At 44.4% G+C, this 21,668-nt stretch overlaps 1 protein-coding gene across 1 annotated transcript in view; it reads left to right on the top strand.

Moving 5' to 3' along the window:
• SATB2 (SATB homeobox 2) overlaps positions 1 to 19,673 on the top strand; it is a 132,720-nt gene extending 113,047 nt beyond the window's left edge. Inside the window, exon 11 of the mRNA XM_068407894.1 lies at positions 19,218 to 19,673. Coding sequence (XP_068263995.1) covers positions 19,218 to 19,673 — 456 coding nt within the window. The remainder of the gene's footprint in view (positions 1 to 19,217) is intronic.
• Positions 19,674 to 21,668: the final 1,995 nt, after the last annotated feature.

The following is a 21,668-nucleotide window of genomic DNA, read 5'->3' as shown; positions in this document are numbered from 1 at the left end:
CGCTTGCCAATTACGGGGCCGGGCACGCCTTCCGTGAGGGAAGCACCCCAAGGATGGGTCTGGTTTCTCTAATGGCAGGGTGTGTGCGGTAGGGCAGTGTTGTAGTGCTGTAGAAGATCAGCTGGGCAGAATCTGGCTCTTGATGTTTAAGGAATTGTTTCTTTTGTGGCAGGTTCTTGCCCCCTTTTCGGTATTACTAGCCTGTACCTCACTGTTTCGTTTTAAGTTTGGGGCTTTAAAAAGAAGCATTGTCTTTTTTTCTTTCTTCCATTAGATTTTTCCCGTCAGCCGTATATTAATCTATTTAATCAAATATTTTCCTGTTTCTGAAATAAAAAATGTCTGTAGTGGAAGCTCAGTGCACAAGAAATTCCTCCCTGCACACTTGATTTATTTGTTATTGTGCTGAGGAGTCGTAAAATGTGAGCCCTGTGGAGCTCTGTGGCATGGCTGTGTTCTCTGGCAGCATCGGGTGTGACCATATGAACGTGCCAGAGCATGGATCTTCCTTCACGTGCTGGTTGCAGAGCATCCGTGCTACACCTGCATGTTGCTGTGCATGCAGGCTGAGCTCGCCACAGCCACTCGCTTGGTTTTTAAGGCAGTTCAGGTGTGCGCTACGTGTCTCTTTCTCCCTCCCATTCTGTGCCATGTGGTGTAATTACAAAGTGCTGCTGTGGGACTGAGGAAAAGACCCGTGGGTTTGTTGCTAGCTGGATACCACAAGGACATCACCTCTGATTTACGGTGTGCATGAGGCACTGGTTGCTGGAGGATGGAAGGGTGCGCTGTAAAGCATTATTGTATTTTTGCCCTGTCCTTATCCTCTTCCACCACCATCAGACACGGGATCCTGGTGGACATTTGATCTGGCCTGGCCTGGCTCTTATGTAGGTCTGTTGGACAGACCTCATGCTTCTGTGTTTAGCTTCCTACTCTGCAGAGGGGAGGGTACCCTGTCTTACTTTCCATCCCTCGCTAAATCCCACCGTTCCTGGGCATTGGGCCTTTCTGGAGTGTTAACATGGAGAAGCGCCTACAGCCACTTCCCATTGCCAACCAGGGATTCGGTGTTTGTTATAGACATGTTGGGACACAGTAAATCTAATTTCTCTTCCTTCTCCCACTATTCGTCTGCTGTGTCCAAGGTGACTACTCCAGAGAATAACCATCTTGCCTGGCACTTTAATATAGTGCTAATTCATTGTTAATTGCTGGGGCAGAGAAGCCTGACTCAGTTGGGAAAAGGGTGAATCAAGCTGTTGTCTCTGGAGTGTCGGGCTGGATAAGCTGGTTCTCTGGAGTAATGAGCCACCACTGCAGCAAAGTACCTGCTCTTCAGAGAGCAGGGAAACCTTGCCTTTCGTTTTCTACATAAGCTGACAGATAGATCTGCTGAAGCTGGTAGGTACATATTGGTTTAAGAGCAGTCAAATGTTGACTTTAAAGAAACAGGAATCGTTTTTACATGCTTTCTGATACACTGTTACTTTTGTCACTTATTTAAAATGACGTCCCTCTGCCCTTTTTTTTCTCAGAAGCTTTGATTTAGACAAATCTGGCAATTTGTAATAGTTCAGATCATAAATCATGGAGGAACATTAGTAAATAAAAGAAGGCATAGCAGAAAGCTGTAGGAAAGCTCTTTTGTATTGTGTGTTCACTGCAAACATTGTGGTCTCTCTTTAAATATGCGGAAAATAACATACCACAGAAGTAAATGAAATACTAATTTTGTCATTTTGTGAGGGATGGAAGGGAACAAATATTTTAGAAATGACAATGAAATACAAAACAGCAGAACATGGAGCCCTCGTAAAAATGGGTCAAGGCAAGTGGCAATGGCAATCCAATGAAACTAATTTCATATTCTCTTTCTAGAAGTAATAAAGGGGGGAATGAACACCACAGTAGTGCTTCCTAATGAAATATCTGATTCTAAACAACGTCTTAGAGTTCATGGGTCACACAAAGCATAGCGTGCAGATGGAAAAAACAGTGAGACTCAAAATTTCTTTTCTTAAGAAATAATATTAATTAATAATACTTAGGCAATCATAGATGATGAGTGAAGCAGAACTGTGTTATTCCACAGGGGAACATGGTGTACCTAATGGTCTATAGGATGATGTGCACAGTATTTTTGCGGTGTTTGTGTGGGCTACAGCAGGGGATTTTGCATACTGGAAATCAGGACTGAGTTCTCTGGGAGACTTGGACAAAAACTACTTTCCCAAACCATGCTAGCTCTCTGACTTTGGTGCTTACTGTTTTATCTGGACAAATTTTTTCATGGGGATGGTGTGCCCTGTGGTTTGTTCTTAATGGCTGCACCCTGATAGTTTTGCTTTTTCATTATTTCTCTGCACCCAAAAGACAGACCATAGATGGATACCCACTGCTTTTTGATTTCCCCAGCTCCGTATTCTGTGGCTGGATGTGCTGTCTGCTCAGACAGGGGTGGTCAAGACTGGTGAGACAATTTGTACTCGCCCAGATTGACTGTTAGAGATATTTGTATCACAGTGCAATGAATATATTTATTCGTTCCACTCAGAAAGCTCAGAGCTTTGGTTTGGGTGGGTTGCAGCTGGAGTATTTATTTTGTCTTTGATTTAGAACTACAGAGGGAAATGCATATCAGAACGCGATCTGCGAATTTTGAGTGGAGAATATGTCTTCCTCCGTTGTTACATTATCTGGAGTTCCATTCTCTCTCCTGTGTCAAAATTAGACAACAGCAATCAATTTCAGTATCTACTTTCAATCTAAACCATTCAAAACCTACTGAAAAAAAATCAAACTATGTAACTTCTATTTCTGTGCAGTATTAAAGCTGAAGGCAATATATATTGCAAATGCCACTTACTCTGCATTTATCTCTGTTGTTTGTCTGGTTGTGGGTGGGGGTAAGGGACTCTCTTTCTTTGAAGAAAGCAGTACATGGAAAACTCTCAGAGGGCTTCCACCTCTGAACTGCTCCCTCATACTGCTCCAGTACCCGTGCCCTGCAGCCACACACGGTGCATTTGGAACAAAAGCTGTGGCTGTGTACTGTGGTTTTCCACCCTTCTGGTGCACACCATTTTCCCAGCGGGCCACAGTAGCTCAGGAGCCTTGCACGAGGTTTGACAAAGACAACAGGAGCACATACCAGACAATGAACCCCTTACATTCGCTTCTGAGGTGTCTGATAGAGCTTCTTGTGATTGATAGTTATCACAATTGCAGTGGAAAGCCGCTGAGCTTTGACTGCTATAGCCAAACCTGCCTACTGCGCCTTCTCAGCTGTTTCTGTTTAGTGTGGGTATCTAATGTGGCTGAAAAGCGCTGCTGATTTTTATTAACTTTAAGCCTGTGATTCCCCTTGAAATGATAGTGGGGAGGATACTTGCAATTAAAGCAAAACTGCTTCTGTTCTGAAATGAGTTTAGGTCTACTACTATTCCGTTTAACCCTAGAAATGGGAGATCAAGTAAAGTGGATAGTTTTGTTGTTTTCTGAGGTGGCAAGTTTAGTCTTGTCAAAGTAGTACATCCTTCCCGTATTTGTACAGACTCCTGGAACCGCAAGGCCACCTCAGTGCCACCTGCTCCGGGACAGCTTTCAGTTGGTGCAGGCTCAACCAAGGACAGGGCAGGTACTGACACCGCGGCAGAGGTAAAGGCCGTCCCTGGGATGTGCGCTGTCGTGCAGGACACGCTGCCCCATTCGAGGCAGAGGCAGTTCTGCCCAGACAGCAGCTTGTGCGAGGCTGCCCCAGAGCAGCTCTGCTTGGGCTGCCCTGGCTCCCGCGGGGGGGATGCTCTGGGCAGAAACTCTGCTTAAAATCTGAATGTGCAGATTTAGCACTGTGGAGACTGGGCAGTAATTGGAAGGGTGGTGGTTTGTGTTGATGTTGCTCTGACAGGTCATCTTTTTAGCACATGACATCACTGTAGCTCTGGTCCTGTTGTCTTACCCTTTTGCCTTTCACATACAATTTGACCAGATTTAGCCCTCATTTCTTCCAGTTCTGGCCCTCTCGTAAATGCTAAGCTGCCAGTATTGTAAGGAGCCGTAGTAGGTTGAGGATGAGCAAACATCTAGAGCAAGGTTACTAAATAAAGCTCTTTAGATTCACAGAACCTTTGAAGCTTGCTGGCTGGCAGCAGGCAAATCTTGAAGGCTGAAAAGCTACTAGATGAGCCTCTGTTCCATTTATGTTTGAAAATTTTTGCAGTGAAAAATATTGCTCTTTTTAATTTCATTTTAATGCTCCCTAAGTGCTCTCTGCCCTCACAGTTGTACACACATGATAATACCGGGCTTTAGAGATGTGTAAATGTTTATAGACTACTGACCGTATGCAACATTTTATTCTTGGGCACCTTACAGAACTCTTAGAATAAAGTTAGAGCCCTGGATCATTGCAACTGGCCTTTCTGTGCAGATGGGCAATCGTAAAAATTACATGGGGAGGGAATCAAGATTGTATTGTGCTACCAGAGCACATTGCACTGCATATCCGCCAAAGAGCTCTGAGAGCAAGCGAGCTGCTCTTCCTCATGTGGAAGCATCCCCCAAGAAAATCGTGCAGCTTCTGGGCAGTGCTGGGAGTTAGGCTACGACAGAGAAGGACATAGATGCTCGGTCTCCTTGCCCCAGGCCAGTCTTTTCTGAAATTCATTGGTGTGGACTTTTCTTTTTTCTCCTCTCCTCTCCTCTCCTCTCCTCTCCTCTCCTCTCCTCTCCTCTCCTCTCCTCTCCTCTCCTCTCCTCTCCTCTCCTCTCCTCTCCTCTCCTTTCCTTTCCTTTCCTTTCCTTTCCTTTCCATGGTTGGAAATACCCAGAGACTGTAATATGTGCAGGGATATGTTTTTTTCAGGGTTAATATGCTGTGTATGTTGTTCCATGTTTGTATGGACTTTTACGGGAATTGCAGATTGAAATGGGAAGTGTTTTTGTGTGTGTGCACTATTCTCACACATCAAGTACCCAGAAGTACAGTAGCACATACTTTTTCTCACAGTCATCTATGCTTACAGTGTTTCAAAGAATATTCCAAAATATCTTGGCACAGACAAAGCGAAGCTGTTTGCAAGATCCCTAGCTGTGGAACAACAAAGGCTACATTCTCAATACACATGACACATGACTTTTATTAAAGTCTTAAACAAAACTCAGATAATGTATTTAGAAAATTGAACTTCACCCTTTATGATACTACTCACATTGTGAAAGGGAGCAGGTATCCCTGTGTGCCTCCTTTCCAGTGTCTTTTCCTCCAGTTCTACTCACTTCTTCATGTTGCAGATTAGAAGGTAAAAATCTTATGCTTAAGTACAAATAAATACATTCTAAAACCAGTAATTTGGGACTAACTCACATCATGGTGCCTAATTTAAAAGAGACTTGGTGTTCAGAAACCAAGGAATACAAGCACGTATAAGGTGCCTCTGGTGGAGCATTCAGAAGTATGAAACATCTAAAATCATTATTAACCTCTTACCATTACATATGGCAGAAAGGATGTGGTAAATCACAGAACGTATCCTGGATATTGCAGACCCAGCCATCTCATTAACTTTGTGTCAAAAAACATTCCTCGGTTTCCAGTTTGGACTAAATTTAGTTTTATGCTATTTGTACCATCATAGTACCAAATAATGTTGACACCCTTGAATTTTCTAGTTGCTTTTTCTCAGATTTATGGTTTGGATCTCTACATTATGCTTTTATTAGGCCATGCCCATTTGATGTGCTGCACTTGAATCCAAGGCACGTGGGCAGGGAGGATTGTGAGGAGCCCCCTTCCTTCCTGCCACAAGTCCCCTCACATGGATGCTGAGGAAGGCGAGCACGTTCTGCAAAAAGGCTTAATGCAGACCCATAGTTGTTAGGGGCTTTTATGAGAGTTGTGTGGCTAAGTCTCTGCGTTACGTCTGGAAAACCTTGCTCTTCTCAGTCTTGCTTGCAGAAAGCTTGGCAACCTAGATTTATTTTTACTTCTTGGGATTTTGGTAATTTTAAAATTTGAAACATGCAGAGTATCACAGAAGTCCCTTGTGCTGCCGCAGGATACAACGAGGAGTTGTATCCTGCCCATGAGGAGTACGAGCTGGCTCCTCTTTCCGTGCTGTGTTGAGGGACGCTGAGGTAGCAACTGCAGATCCATCCAGTTGTAGCAGAAAGAAAGAGACACGCTAAAATTCCAGGACTCAACAAGCCCCATAAAAAGATCTGTCTGGACAGCACTTCACTAGTTAAGTGCTAAGTTATTATTATTATTTATTATTTATTTCCTCTTCTATTTTTCCTCTTACTGAACAAGCACGAAATATCTTTGTTCTTTCATTTTAGAAGTGAAATAAATGTACTCCCTGCAGCGTTTGAAATTTTAATAATCCATAATAAATAAAATCATATCTAATAACATAACTGCTTTCAATTGGCAACGCGATCTCCTAGATGCATTGCAATGGCAGAAACATAAATAGTTGCAGTCTCTGAAAGCCTACTTCCTATTTGCTAAATATACTTGGCTTGCTTTAAATTCCTTTGTGTGCAGTCATTAATACAATCCTCTTTGACAGCATTTAATTAAAGTGCTTTTCTCTATTAAATTCATTAAAACTTTTTTTTAATATACAACTGTTTCCCAGACACTGAATGTTAAGGACCTGTAGGCCTCTCTTTAAATAACTTCTCTCTCCTTGTTGTAAATTGTTAATTAAATTTAACTTAGACTGTTTAAAGATGGCTTGGAAAGGAAAGCCAGATTTCAGGATATGGTCTCAATCATGTCTGATTTTTTTTTAACACAATTTTTTCCATGTCGTTATGGACTGCGTGTCATATTGTTTATGAATATTGATGTACTTTCAGCTGGAACCAAGCAAAGAAATACCCTAAAAAGCTCATTTCCATCTCACTTCAAAAATTTCCCTCTTTTTAGTGCAGTTTCTTAGCCTGAGAGTATTTGCACGGGGGAGTAAGGAGGGAGGAGCTGTTTAGTATTAATAGATTATTGACAGTTTAATGTCTTGGCACCTGGACAGCCCATGAGGTATAATAAACAGGAAGCTGTCTGATGTGAGCGCAGTCAATAGCATATTCAATCAGAACCTTTCAGTTAATTGCTGGTTGACCTCAGAGATTTCCTTTAAGTGAAACTGTCCTTCGCTCGGATCTCATCTGGGTTTCAGGGTTTAATTTGAGAATGCCCTTTCCATATGGTAGCTTGTGCGTACGTTCCTGGTCGGATTTTTGCTTTGCTGCCACGCACAGCGTTGTGAGAGCCGGCGTCTGCCCGGAGCTTTGCAGAAGGCGTGGGTGTGCGCCGCGTGTGCCGCCGTCGGAAGGCTGCAGGGCAGGTGGGGGTACGCTGGCCTGCCGCCGCGCACCACCACCACCGGTAAAGCAGGCAGCATTGTAAGCTGGTGTCAGGGGTGTTTGTGAAGCAGCTGAGATGTTCCCCAGAGCGTTCCGGATAGAGTTTGGCACGGCTTTGGTGCCTGGGCAGGCATGGCAGCGGTAAGGAGACCTGATGCAGCCGCTGCAGATGAGACGTGCCGCAGCCCGGTGTGGCTGCCCGGCACAGGGCTCGGCACCCACCGGCACAGATTCCCCTGCTCGGCTGCACAAGTGCAAACCAAGGCTCGTTGGTATTTAGTTTCCCTAATTTCTGTACTTAGCCATTCTAATTTTTTCGGACTGTGTGCCTTGATGAGATCTAGATAAGCTACAAAGGCAAGCAGGCAGGAAACCACACGGGCAGGCCCTGACCCTGGCTGACTGGAAACCATCTGCGTATTTGGGGAGGGAACCTCCATGGAAATCTCTTCTAGCAAGTCTGCCGCATTTGGGTTTTTCTTCCTTTCCCTCCAACTGTTCACGTTGAGCACGTGTGTTTTGCTGAAGCGAGATTGGGGAGGTCGGCAGTGGCAGCCATCATTTGCAGTGAACGGCTCTGGATTTCCCATGTCAGTGAGTGCTGCCCTGTGAGGGAAATGCTTCTGCACCAGAGCGAGTTTAATTTACATTTCATTCAGTCAGGAGACCTTTTTCTGTCTCTAGATCTTGCAGTGATTGTGTCTTTTAGCCACTTACCATGCATTCAGACTGTGGTTTGCTGAAAGGAGTACTACTACTTTTAATCTCTATTTTTTCCCTGGTTTTCATTCATTTCTGTGGTTGTCTTTGTCCCTCTGCATCAAACAAACTGCTTGTGCCTTTCTAATGGCCTGATTAGCATGGGGGGAAGCATTGCTGACTTGGAGTAATGTTATTCCTGGTGTTCCCTTGTTTAAATGTGATCAGGAGTAAGAATGCTGTGTTGCTCTGTTTGGGATCCGTTCAAGTCCAGTCCAGAGGCCTGACTGAAGCAGGTTGTAAATTTTTTGGGTTCATTCATGTTGGAAAGGTGAGGGGGAGGAGGCTTGGAGTCATTCTTTCTGGAGAGAATGGAACAAAACCATGGCAAGATGGAACAGAACCAAGGAAGAAATCCCAAGGTATGTGTGTGCCCCTGGGGCCATCAGCTGCAACACACACGCTTCTCCCAGGTGTCTCTGGCCAGGATATATTTGAAAGTACTTTCTGGTTTTATCAGACTTACTGGCCGAGCTGCTAATCAGTATTACATAGACCAAAGGACTCCCACATGCAATAAAAATCATAAGCTTTATTGGATTTTGAGATAGGAAAGATCCACATCCAGTTGTTTTTATAAACTGCATTACATTTCATTTTTTCAGAGCTCCCATCAGTACAACCCTTTGTAAATATGATGGTGAAGGAGGCAGGTGGGTAGATAGATGGCTATGAGCTTCTGTTCCTTGGGTTGGTACAGCCTAGAGCTATAGAAGTGCTTGAGCTGAGTTTAAGGGGTTGCTGACATTTCTGAAATACTGAAAGAAAAAAATACGTTGGTGCTTTTAAAATTATTATTTTCAGTTAAAATTAAAAAAAAAAGGTTTGCGGCAGTTTAGAGCAATATAATTCTTTAAAGGAAAATAGGAAGAATTTGAAGAGCAAACGTTGTTCTGAATAAAAGCAACCAGAATACGCTGTTTCATGAAAAATGCCAAAACAACTGCTTGAACTTTGTCAGAATATCCACCCCCACCACCACCCCAGGCAAACAGCTTGGCAAAGTAGATTTTATTTAGGCAATACTTTTGATGTCACTCAGTCAACATTTTTGACCAAAAGAAACAATTTTGCCTGAAAAATGCCACACAATTCCGATCTTAATGAAGTGAAGAACGCGTTTCTAGCAAAAGCCTGGGGCTCCTTGCACACAGATCTGCACTAGCTGCAGGCATGTGTGGAGCGTGAGCTTTCCCCTGCAGTTGTGTGCGTGGCCAGCCGCGGGCTGAGCAGTCCAAGGAGCTCCCCACAGCTGGCAGTGGCAAAGCCAGGGGTGGATCCCACGGCCTTAACAGTGACGTCCTCTGCTTTGTCCTAATACTGCCTTGCTGGCCATATATTAAACCATTTTATTAAATAGGAACAAAATACCTCTTTTTTTTTTCCCAACTGCATATTTTCTAGTACTGTGAATATAAACTGCAGGTGCTGTTTACTTTCCATAAAGCCTTTTTCCTCCAGCATCCAGAATCTGTAAAATAGGTACAGGTCAGAGTAATGACACACGGAGAGCAGCAGCACCAGCGTAGCTTCCTCAGTCTTCCGGACGTGCCCACCTTTTCCAGGGTGTTATCAGGAAGACAAAGGATTTCAGATCTAATTCTCCGAGGCCTCTTGTCCTCAGTGCCCTGTGGATACTGTGCCGGAGACTGTACTTTGGTCATTTGATTTTTATTTACCCAGTTTCAAGCTAAGGGTATAATAAAGCACATTATGCCAGTTGCGTGTGTGGTAATGCTGGCTATTTTGCTTTTTACCATGGTAGTTGATTATAATGCACTTTTTAAGACTTGCTTTCTAAAAAAAGGAATATTTATACTTTTATGTGTTTGATTCACACAGTATAGTTTGCCTAAGTCCTGTTATTAAGTGCATTGGTGGTTACATCTAGAAAGCAAAAAACATGCTGAGTAGTGTTTTATCAGCACAAATCTACTATTTTCACTAACCATAACAGTCAGGTTCTCCTGACTTCTAACTGCCCCTATTGTAAAAATTAGCAGTACAGTTGGGTATTCCTGGAACCCCAAATAGCCATCTGTAAGGACCTAAAACAGTTTGATGGGACAAATAATTACCCGCCCCCCCCCCCCGCCCCAAGAATCCAGTGTCTAATCCAAACATACTGTTCCTGAAATAATGCCGTGCCTACTCCTGATCTGAGTAACTGGAAAACAACATGATTATAGTGGCGCCGTTCGTGCCACCATAGTTAGGAGTTTAGAGCTTGACCTTAAGCATGGCTCTAGGTTGGGACTTGTCAGGGAAGGTCTTGCTCACACTGCCCACAAACACTGTTCTGATTTTCAAAAGAAAAGGAGAACATGTGTAGTGTTAATTAAACAGGAAAATGTAGAGGGTATCAGAAGTATTTTGTCTGCAGAAAAGCAAACCAAAAAGCCTTTTGTTGCTTCCTTAGTTCCTGTGGCATTATGCCAGCTCCTCATTAGGATTAACAGGGTTGGGATGGGGAAACTCAGAATCGACCCGAAATCTTTGACAGACCCTCCCTCCAGCCACAGCCAAGCTCAGGCTCTGTTTGGAAACTGCCAGGCAGGGTTCTGCATGCCATAGCGCCCCAGAGAGCCTTGCTAGGGCTGCAAGAGAAAGCACGGAAGAGGCAAGTCAGAGGCCCACAAAGCTCATGGTCTTGTTTTGAAGAAGGTAAGTGTTAACTGGAAGGTTTTGTGGCCCTCGATGTGCACACAGATGTTGAAAGTCCCACCCGAGTGGGAGTCCAGTTAGCATCACCATGCAGAAGGGCAGCACGAACCTTTACGGGGCTGTTGCTTTTTCCCTTGCCGGGGAAGGCTGCCTTGCTACCACAGGTTACAGGCAAGAGAGGCTTGCATAGCTTCTTGGAGGCCGGCGGAGTCCTGCCTGCCGGCTGGGGGATACAGCAAGCCAGCCCCCGTGCCAGCTGTGCTGGCCATGCCCCATCCCCAGACAATGGAGCCATCCATCACCGATGCCTTCAGGAGAGAGTCTGCAGCGGCGTTGTGCAATGCTTCCTGGCCGCGGCGGCCTCTCTGTCACCAGCACCCTGGTTTGTGCCAGCAGAAGCCGGAATGAATCTGGCCTGTTGCGTATTTACGCAGTAGGTACGTGCCGGCTCCACCTGCGGGCTCAGTCGTAGCTGTTGACAACCCTCCCAGGCTGCAGCGAGGTATTCGAGACACGGGCATCCACTGCTGGCCACAGTTACTATGCAGTAAACATAAGAATCTGGCTTAAACCAGCCAAAGATGGGAAATTCAGAGCTAATCCACTAACGTTCATCAGCATGAGCTCATTTATGCTACCCCATAAAATCAGCCAGTTCTCAGGCGCTTGCACAGCAATGAAAGTTGTGCCTGTGCCTGTGTGGGAAGAGTTGAGTTAGCGTTCAAGGGAGAGCAGTTACCCCAGGAAACACCGGGACACTGCTCTGCATTGTCAGAGTTTTGTGATTTATTTTTTTAACATTATACAGACAAAATAGTGGCTATTGTGTAGGCACGTGCTGTCTATTAGCGGAGATCAGGAAAGGGAAATAAACCACGCATTACTGAAGAATAAGATCATGATTGTGGTCAATTGATGGCAGAGTTTTTTTTCCTCTTTGTCAAGCTGATTTGTAAACATTCTTCAAACAACTGTGCAGACAGCAGTGCCGTGGCTTCTTGAAAGGAAAGCAAAGACAAGGAAAGATTCCTGCGCACAGATGTTTGACGGTAACCTTAGACCTGTCCAGAAGTTATCTGGTCATCTCCAGTTGTCACTGCGAGCTACGCTGCACATGTAGCCTCTTAGCAGCACAGTGTAATCGGGCTGTAATTTATATTTTATCTCCAGTGATGATAGCTCTTAAAAATGTTTTGTGGTGTATTTGCTCTTTGATGCATGCTAAGCTCCTGTTAGCATTAATGGGAGCAACGTGTGCCGGGGAGGGGGGGAGATACCTTCCCCCTGCCTTCAAGTCAAGATTAATTGTGTTTTGCTAACACTTACGCTTATCACTTTGCGTGGGGTGGCAAAAGCAATGCACAGCTGAAAGTTTTGTTATTTTTTTATTTTTTTTTCCTTCCTGTTGTCATTTTTGTCTCCTTTTTGACCATTTTTGTCACTTTGGTCCTGGAGAAGAATTGCGGGATGGGGCCACTATTTCAGAGACTGGGTGTTTGTTCAGTGTCTTGCCATGTTTTCAGCTCCCTGCCTGTTTCCTGCCCTTAAGCAAGGCAACTGCCGTAACGCAAAGGGAAGCATGTGGTGAGTGTGCTCCAAAGATGTTGAAATGAATCACTTCAACCAGCTCACATTCCAGCCTGGAAACCAAACTTGCCTTTGACTTCGGGTTCCCTGTGGAACGCATTTCTCTCTGCACAGTTCCCTCTGACCCCTCCTTTTGCTGGCTCAGAGAGTGACTCGTACCTCAGAGCTGAGAGATTTAGGACTTAGGGTTTTCCTGAACCAGTGTTCTGGCTCCGGTGGTGGTCAGTAGCAGATGAAGGGTGGTAGGAAAGGCCTGAATGTTTGGGGGATTTTTAAACCATGTGACTGCTTTGTCTTTGCAGCTGAATAGGACCCAAGGCTGCTGGGTTACAAGTTGCTGTAGCCACCAGCTCTGGTTGTCTGATTTGGTCTGGCTTGCATGAGATGGGGTGCATCATATCACAAACATGTATTATAATTATCTCTAATAATGGTGTTTACTCTCGTGAAGCAATTACTGAGCTGCATTGGAAAATGCACAGGATGTGCGGCTAGAATTTGAGCTACAAAATTAAAAGAAGCTCAGACTGAAGTTAGATGAAAGTGAACATATTTATCCATGTCAGACTTCCTACCGTTTTGCACGCTCGTATTGATTTCTTTTGACATGGTCTTCTTTTATTGAGTACCATATATTTTTTTAAATCCCTTACCGATAGCAGTACCTGCTAAGGGCAATTGTAAAAGGAAACTGAAGTATATTAAACCTGCCTGGAGTCAAAATGTAATCTAACACCTGTAGTCTGCAATTTGTCATCACTTCATAGATACTTTTTCTTTTTTAATAACAGTTTTGGATTTTCCTGAGTTTTGACCTTAGGATACTGTATAATCCAAGAAAAGCAAGGAAACTAAACCACAGTCTTTAACACAGCTTTATGGTGTCAAGGTGTGAAATCACCACTGTGAGAATGAGCCCAAAGAAAATACTTCATTTGGAGCTGCGACTGGTGCTGCAGTGTTTACCTAAATGAATATATTTTTGCAAGAGAAAAAAAAAAAATAGTCTAACAACCACATTTTTAAGAGGAAAGAAATGAACACAGGTGCAAATTGTAATTTCTGCTACATTTTCTTGTACAGACATTCCTAGGAAACCTGTAAAGTGTCTTGGCACAGTGATTGCATCTAATTAATGCTCCTACCCCTGTGAGCCCCGGACTGGGGGGCTGTTGGGGTGCAAGCTTGTTCATGGCAGCAGCTTGCTCTGTTATTTTCTTGCACATTTCTGTATACAAAGATAAGCTGCGAGAGACTGGGAGCAGCGAGTGTAAGGTTGGTTTGAATAGATAATCTTCCACAGATTATTCCTGCAAGATCTGCTCAGAGGGACAGACAGTGCCTCCTCCTAGGTATAAGATTTCTTTGCAAGGTGATGGAGATTGTCGCTTAAGTAAACTCTTAACATGATAGCTAGGCACTGCCTGGGAGCTCTCAGCTTTCAGAGGTGAAGTGTTGCAAATTCCAGTTACAGGTCTCAGTAAAATGCAGCTGAACACCTTGTTTAGGCATGTCCTCTGCCCTCCCTTTGGCTTCAGCTGGTCCTCAGGAAGGAGCTTTTCCAACGGGCTTGCTTACGTGAAGTATGTAGTGAATCCATTTTTGCACTGAGTCAAACTGGTGGTAAATCCTGCTGACTAGTCTTGAATGCTTGTAAGGGGTGTAATAGGTGACGGGTGTTAGATGGACCAAACACAGGTACTGAACCTACGTTTTGTAACGTGTGGGCATTCTCTCTGGCTTTTATTTTGGGCTACTTAAGCAGGCTACAAACTTGCTGTCTTTGGCATAAAAGTCCTTGGTGTGATACAGGGTCATGGCTGGCTACGAGAGCGGTGTAAATGTGAAGAAAAGATAATATCTATTCCACCCCTTCCCACTGTGGAAAAGAGAAGGCCCATCCATCCAACTTTGCTCCTATGGGTTTGGGTTATGAGAATCGGTACTGGCCAGCACATGCCACTTGAGGTACCTGTGGTTGCTCGCTCTGCCCCGGGCACAGGGGAAAGTGGTGTCTGTTCCACACGGGCAGCGTCTGTTGCAAATGCACAGTCCTGTCTTCCAAGAATGTAACATTTTTGGTGTTTCTCATAGTAAGGGGCATCTCGTCATCTCAGCAAAACCCTTGGAAAGGAGCTCACATGACTAATCCTGTCTGCAAAGGGAAGAGCAGAACCACTCTACGAAATGAAAGAGCTCAGGGTTTTCACATAGAAATGCAGTTCCTGTTTCTAATCCTCTGCAACGACTGTTCAGGCAATGAAAGGTGGCATTTCACGGAGCGAGTGTTGTCAGCCGGTGCCCGAGTGCGAGTGTGTACCCCGCTCAGGCACCCTGCTTGGCTCTCCGTAGCTACTCACCATTTTCACATGTCTAGTTCTAGCTAGAAAGTGGGTGGAAATGGAAACAAACATCAGTGGGACAGCGAATCCAGCCAAAATTAAATACAGTGCAGACACAGACTGCAATTACATGACGTTCATCACTCAGTTTGGGTTCGCTCACCTCTCTTTTCTGTGGGAACACGGCTGTCCCCGTCTGCCGAAGTCAGGTTTCTCCTGCGGGAGCGTCCTGAGACGTGGGGAGCAGATACGTGTAAAACAGTGCAGTGATCCCTTCCCCCCAATAATTCTTAGCTTCAGATTTTAGAAAGACCACAAACCCTTAGCTTATTACAAGTAATCCTGATCACTCCCGTAATGATACACTACATTATATACTCTCCTAAACTTAATCATTCAATATCTCACTTCCTTCCCTGTAGGCATGTACTATTATATTTTACACATGGCTTCCAGCTGGTTTTCATTGTGGCCTTCAAATCGTGTTTCAGTGCAGTGTGATTTAAGACCAGTCACTTTATCTTTTAAAGTCAACTTCCATCATATTTGTTTTCTTCCAAGTTTTCTACCAGGGCTGGTTAATTTGTTTGAAAAAACGAGTTTGTGAGGTTAAAGTCTACCTGAATGAACCTTCATAAAGCAGCATCTTCCAAAGCCGCTCTGTTCTGAAACGCTGAGAAGGCAGCCATGCCTGTACAGTTTAAAAATTAAATCTCTTGAAGAGGTGGAAAAAATAAGTCCTGTGGGCATGGAAGGAAATCTATATCTTCACATTTGATTTGAAAGTAGATGGGGAGTCAGTGAGGAGGGAGGGGAAGGGAAGTCAGCTCCAGATGGTGGCTGGGGAGCAGGAGGAGGAGGCTGCCCCACCTGTGGCCGGGGAGTGGTGGGGAAGGGCACGGAGGAAGGAGAGGGGAGTGGGAAAGGGGGGGCATGGTGCATCTACACTGGGCTGTGCATCCCAGCACCAGCTTGCTTGGGAAGAGGAAAGCTGAGCCTGGCCTGTTTTTATCCCTTCTCTCTAAAGCCCACCGTACACATGGTGTTTCCTGGTAGGTCAGACCATCATTCGGGGGCTTCATCTGCGCTGGAAAATGCGCTGCAGCCTGTACTTTAATCACGGAAGATCAGTGGGGTTTCCTTCTTTGCAGTGCAGAAGCAGAGCAGCACTGACCCAAAATCCAAAGTGTTATGGCAGGGTGTGCACAGCAGCGCGTGAAGCCTGTGGAAATTCTATCTGCAGGTTTAAGAGCCTAATAACGACCCAAAATCTGAAAATCTGGACCTGCCAAAAATGGATGGTTTCCTCTATGAGGCTGTGGCGTGCAGAGCCGGACATGGAGTAAGCAAATTGCCCAAATTGCCCACTGTGTTTTACAGACGTAGCTCAAAGCAAATATTTAACAAAAAGGTAATTTAGATTTCATACTGTATCACGTGCCTCAGCAGTTGATCTGTTTCCCATAGAAAAGCATGTTCTTCTGTGTTACGTAGCCCATATTATCAGAAGGAAACAGGAAACTGGTCACAGCCTAAACCTGAAGGAAATTCTGTGCATTTATCCATCTCTCTGAATATGGGTTATGCCGTGTCGCTGAAATCCTTTGTTAATGCCACTGGAAGTCCAGAGCAAGCCCCCAGAAATTAGTGAAATCATGAGATTTATCTGTTATAAGAGTAGCTTTAGGTTTTTGTGTTACTTAGGAATATGGTAAGTGAAATAAAATACAACCTTTTTCTAAAATTTTTACACTGATAACCCCTGGGTTATGTGTTTTCTCTTCTGGAGAGGATGGAGAGGTCACTCCAGAAAATGAAGGGTTAAGTAAAATTATTCTTTCCCTCCCGCTCTCAGCCTTCTCTTTGGTTGATTGCTTTATAGAGGCTGTAGGCATCTCTTCGTCTCCTTCAAATTAGACATTTTACTGCTGCTGATCCTGTATTGTTGGATTTTTTTCATCATTATATTTGATTGGAAGTCTTGTAACATTTTTCAGGCTGGATCGTTTCTCATGCTATTTGTCAACTGGAAAGGGGAAAAAAGCCCACTTCCCACTCCAACACGAATGCACTGAGTAATTCGCACTCTTTCTGGACGTGTTTCTATCTCTGTTAGCTGCTGCTTGAATTCGGTTCTGATTAGTGATGCTACTTGGGGCTTTTCATATGACGCTGTCTGTAAATTCCCTGGCAGTTTATTTGTGGTGTTAAATCCTTTTCTTATTGGCTGCTCTGGGCCTTACAGTGTCAAGGGACAGGACCAGAGGGTACAGCAGGGGAGGTGATGCAGGTAGGGGCTGTGTGACAAATTTATGGGGCTGGGTGTCAGCTAGTGTCAGCGACCCTGGCTCTGCTGGTTTCAGTGCTCCCTGCCGATGGGGGTGTGGGCCCGACCCTCGTCTGTAACCCCTCTGTTGGGAGACGTCAGGCCTTCTCTTTGAAAACAATCCATGGACACAGCATTGGAACATTATGCCCTTTTATTACAGGAGATGTAATAAAACATAAACCAGAAGAGCCGTCATTTCCATTTGAGTGTCTCCTTTCCCCCAGCTCCTCGGATAGCTCCATTTCTGTGACACCCTGAGTACGTACGTGCTTGGGAGGAAAACTAATGTATTGCCACCGAAACATGTTTGCAGCGCTTCTGCCCACCAGCAGCTCTTGCCAGGGGTGTGGCAAGCCCTGCCTGTCACCGGTGGTGACACCTGCTTTTAGCTGGCAGCGTGGAGCTGCCGTGAAGCTGCCTCCTTATTCGGGTGCTTTCCGTCACTGTCACGAGCATCGTTCCGCGGCGGCGGCAGTGACTTGTGCTGCAGTCACTGTGCGGTTGTGTGTCTGCACACGCGTGCCCTCACACACGCGCCCGCTGCTCATGGAGGCGCTGGGGACGTGGCCCCTGTGCCTGGTGCTGAGCAGCTGGAGGGGCCGCCCGGTGCCGCGGGCTGCCATCGGGCGCAGGGGCAGAGCGCAGGCCCTGGGTCAGGCTGCGGGGAGGGGTGTTTGCACAGCATCTCCTCCAGGTTCAGCTCTGCGGACGCGCGTGTATGGTGGGCAGCCCTGGGGACTTGACGCTGGTGTTGTAAATTACTGTGGCAGCAACGTTTGATGAAGGAAGTGAGTAAGGGGCTCTTCGGCACAGAGCCGTTCTGTTTATTTGCATGTACTGGCAGGCTGACGTTCCACAGTGAACTTCCCTCTTGCAGTAATAACTTCAGTGGTGTAGCGTTTTACTGGGGACTTGGTGTGTGTGTAAAATTCAGTGCAAGTTTTCAGCACATTTCCATTATTTATTCTTATTTTTTTTTCCTTTAGAGAGCTTTAATGTAGGGTTGATTTTCTGGATGTTACAGTTTGCAGCAAAGACATTTTCTTCTTTGGATGAAGAGCCAGAATTCCCTCTTATTTGTGGAAGGAAATGTTTATCCATATTGATTTTGTAGTTCTGTAGCACTGAGTTCTAATAATTATTTCTCTGCATCTGAAGAAACCTCTGGGCAAATACAGTCCTCAATCCTGTAGGGGATTTTTGCCGGTAATCTCTCTTGTACAGACTTGGTTTTAAGGAAAGCATATGGAGCGCCTCTGCATTTCCAACAATTCAGAGCAGGTATTTTTTCCCCTGGAATAAGGGCTGCACAAGGCCCTTTCTTAGTCATTTTAAGTGGCTGTTAGGAAGATTAAGAGCTACATATGCTTGCTTTGAACTTGCCAAAAAGGAGATACTGCTGTTACAAGACTGAGAATTGTGTTTGCCCAGAGAGTTTGTCAGAAGGGAGGGATATAATTATATGAACTCGGAACTTCTCAACTAGTGAAATTAATACGGATGTAATACCAAGAAATCTGTTCAGATCAAAGCCAGCTCTGTGAAGCAACTGAACTGACCATGATATCGCTCTTCATAGAAGGGAAATCTTAACAAGTGTCTGGACTTCTATTATTTTTTTTTTGTCATAAAGCAGCTGTGATGGATTTTAATACCAAATCATTATTCATTATAAAGTAGCACCTGACAATCACAGGTGTGATTAGGCCTTTGTGCTACTTGGCATCTTGTAGAAATGGTGAGAGTCTCTAGCCTAAAAAAATGGGAGGAAACAAGGGGGAAGAAGAGGAGCAAAGCAGGAGAATGACTCATGTGAGACAGGACAACTGGCTAGTCATCATGACCACGAGACTATAATACCTTTTGACTTAATTTTTATTTTAGCTATTTGATATTTGTTTTTATTACCTACATTTTGTATTTCTTATTTGTTTTCTATTTATTTTATATCGTTTTCCTTTTCTATCGCTTTCTCCTTCCAGTCTGTAGTTTCTGATGCAGCTGTCATACAGGTAAGAAAGGTAGTGGAAAATTAATATTAATTAGTACTTTCCTTCACCAAAACAAAGTAGACCCTGTGTAAAGACCTGTACAAGTGCCCTGACCTCAAGCACTGAGGGGGCCAGCATGTACGTGAAGTCTGTGTCTGTTTGATCTCGTAGGTGCTGCACAGACAGCAGTCCCAGCCTGCGAAGGAGAATTCCCCACCTAGAGAAGAGGCTCCTCCTCCACCTGCTGAGGACAGTTGTGCCAAAAAGCCGAGATCTCGTACCAAGATCTCCTTGGAAGCTCTAGGTATCCTTCAAAGCTTTATCCACGATGTGGGTCTCTACCCTGACCAGGAAGCCATCCACACCCTCTCTGCTCAGCTGGATCTCCCCAAACACACCATCATCAAATTCTTCCAGAACCAACGTTACCACGTAAAGCACCACGGGAAGCTAAAAGAGCATTTGGGAACGGTGGTTGATGTGGCAGAGTACAAGGATGAGGAGCTGCTGACAGAGTCGGAAGAGAACGACAGCGAGGAGGGCTCTGAGGAAATGTACAAAGTGGAGCCTGAGGAGGAGAACCCCGACAAAAGCAAGGCGGCTCCAGCGGACATCGACCAGAGATAATGTGAGATAGGAGCGCGGAAAGCAATACATTGGTCCAAGGATTTTCTGGTTTTATTTTAATTTTTTTTCTCTTTTTACTTTTTGTTTGTTTGTTTGTTTCCATTGCGCATGATCCATGTGCAAACCAAGTGAATTCAGCATTGCCCGATCAGACATCGCCTTGACACAGACACTCGAGTGTTACACGTCCTACATTGGACTGAAGTAATCATTGTAGTCACATAGGATTATGCCTTCATTAATCTTGCACTTGTAAAAGGGACATCTAGCAAGTAAATTGGAAGAAAAAGTCCTATGAAATCAATGAAGGAAAATTTACAACTTTGTGTGTATATATATATTTACATAAAATATATATATATTAAAATTGCATGGGACAGAACTTTACAACCTGAAAGTACAGACTGTGAAATGAGTTCTTTAAAGATGAGACTTGTTTATGTATTAAAACCACTTCACAATGAGTTGCTTTGGCTTTTTGATAAACTGCCGCCTGCTCTCAGGGTGTGGTGACTATTTTTGAATTCCTATTTATTTTCTATGTTATCCCTGATTTTTTTTTTTTAATTATTATTTTATGGCTTCCTCTCTGGCAACTTGATGGGTAATTTTCGAGGTATGTATTTAAAGACGTAAATCAACACTGCCAAAAAAAGAAAAGAGGAAAAAAAAAGAGAGAAAATGGAAAAACAAATCAGGGCACCTTAAAAAGAAAACTAGTAAGTTAAAGTATTTTAAACACAATGCACACTTCAAAGGATACAGCATGTTCCACTCTCCAGCCAGTCCTTTCCATAGTGAACAGATGAATTTTCATGGGCTTCAGAATGACTAAAACTGAAATTCAGTGCATAGAAGACTTGTCCATTAAACGAGGTCTTTATAGAAAGAGAAGAAAGATAATGTGTTGAGATTTGATGTATGGAATTCATACTATGAACCACATTTTACTGTGGATTTTATTTACCTGTTCTTTGTTTCAGATCTTAAAATTTATAAGCTTCCTTCTTGTTGTTGCTTTTTGTTTATACTGAGGTGAAACACTCACACACACACACAAGTGTAAAGTTACATGGGGACACAAACCGCCACAATCCCAACAATCCTGTCCAGGTACAAATTGCTGACAGACCGAGGGTTTGCGTTGCTGACTTCCCCTTCGCCCTTCTCGCCAGCCTCCCCCGTGTTTCTGTTTGAGCTGGGCTTCCTTCACGTGTGTCGTGCCAGTGAAATGAAGTGTTTTCAGCTGCGGGTGCCCCCAGCTGCAGCCCCCCTCCGGCGCGTGGCACCCCAGGGCGGGGGGCGCTTCGCACCCATCCACCTCCTTGTCGAAGGGTTTCGCAGCGACCTAGCTAGCAGCTACGGTACACAGAGCAGAGCTAACGCTGACGGACTCTTCAGTGGCACGAGCACTAAAGCTGCGATCTGCTATAGCGTCCACCCGTTCTGAGGCATCGTGTCGAAAGAGACACCAAGTAGCATTTACGTTTCGCTCCGTGCAATCATTTCTGAGACAAGACCTCGCCTTTGCTCCTCGTGCAGCTGGATTGATTTCAGACGCCTGCTCAAACTGCAATCGTAACTGTGCCAACGAGGCTCCCGGGTTTTTTCTTCCTTTTTCACATGGGCTTTTCACATAACCATGACAAAGACCTCATGCAATATCACTTTGCAAGTTACTTTCTGTTTACTACACCAGGCAATGTAATATAACTGTTAATACTATTTATATATTTGAAAGGTATAAAAGGTAGGAGTTAAAAACAAAAAAACAAACCTCTATGTGTAGATATTTACTCAGAACAGACAATATACAGGGAGAAGACGTTGCAATACAAGCTAATTCTAGCTGCTCAGTAACCTCTGGACTTTTTAAGGGATTTTTTTCAAAACTAATGTTTGAAACGTAAGAGTATCTCTGCATAAATTTCATATACCTTTGCAAAATTATGGTGGGTTGCTTACTTAATGCCCCTTTTGCTCTTCATCCTTTAT

The sequence above is a fragment of the Nyctibius grandis genome, chromosome 9 (assembly GCF_013368605.1).
Source record: "Nyctibius grandis isolate bNycGra1 chromosome 9, bNycGra1.pri, whole genome shotgun sequence".
Classification (NCBI taxonomy): domain Eukaryota; kingdom Metazoa; phylum Chordata; class Aves; order Nyctibiiformes; family Nyctibiidae; genus Nyctibius; species Nyctibius grandis.
The sequence above is the reverse complement of the archived record's forward strand: the minus strand, read 5'-3'. Positions and strand labels throughout refer to the sequence as shown.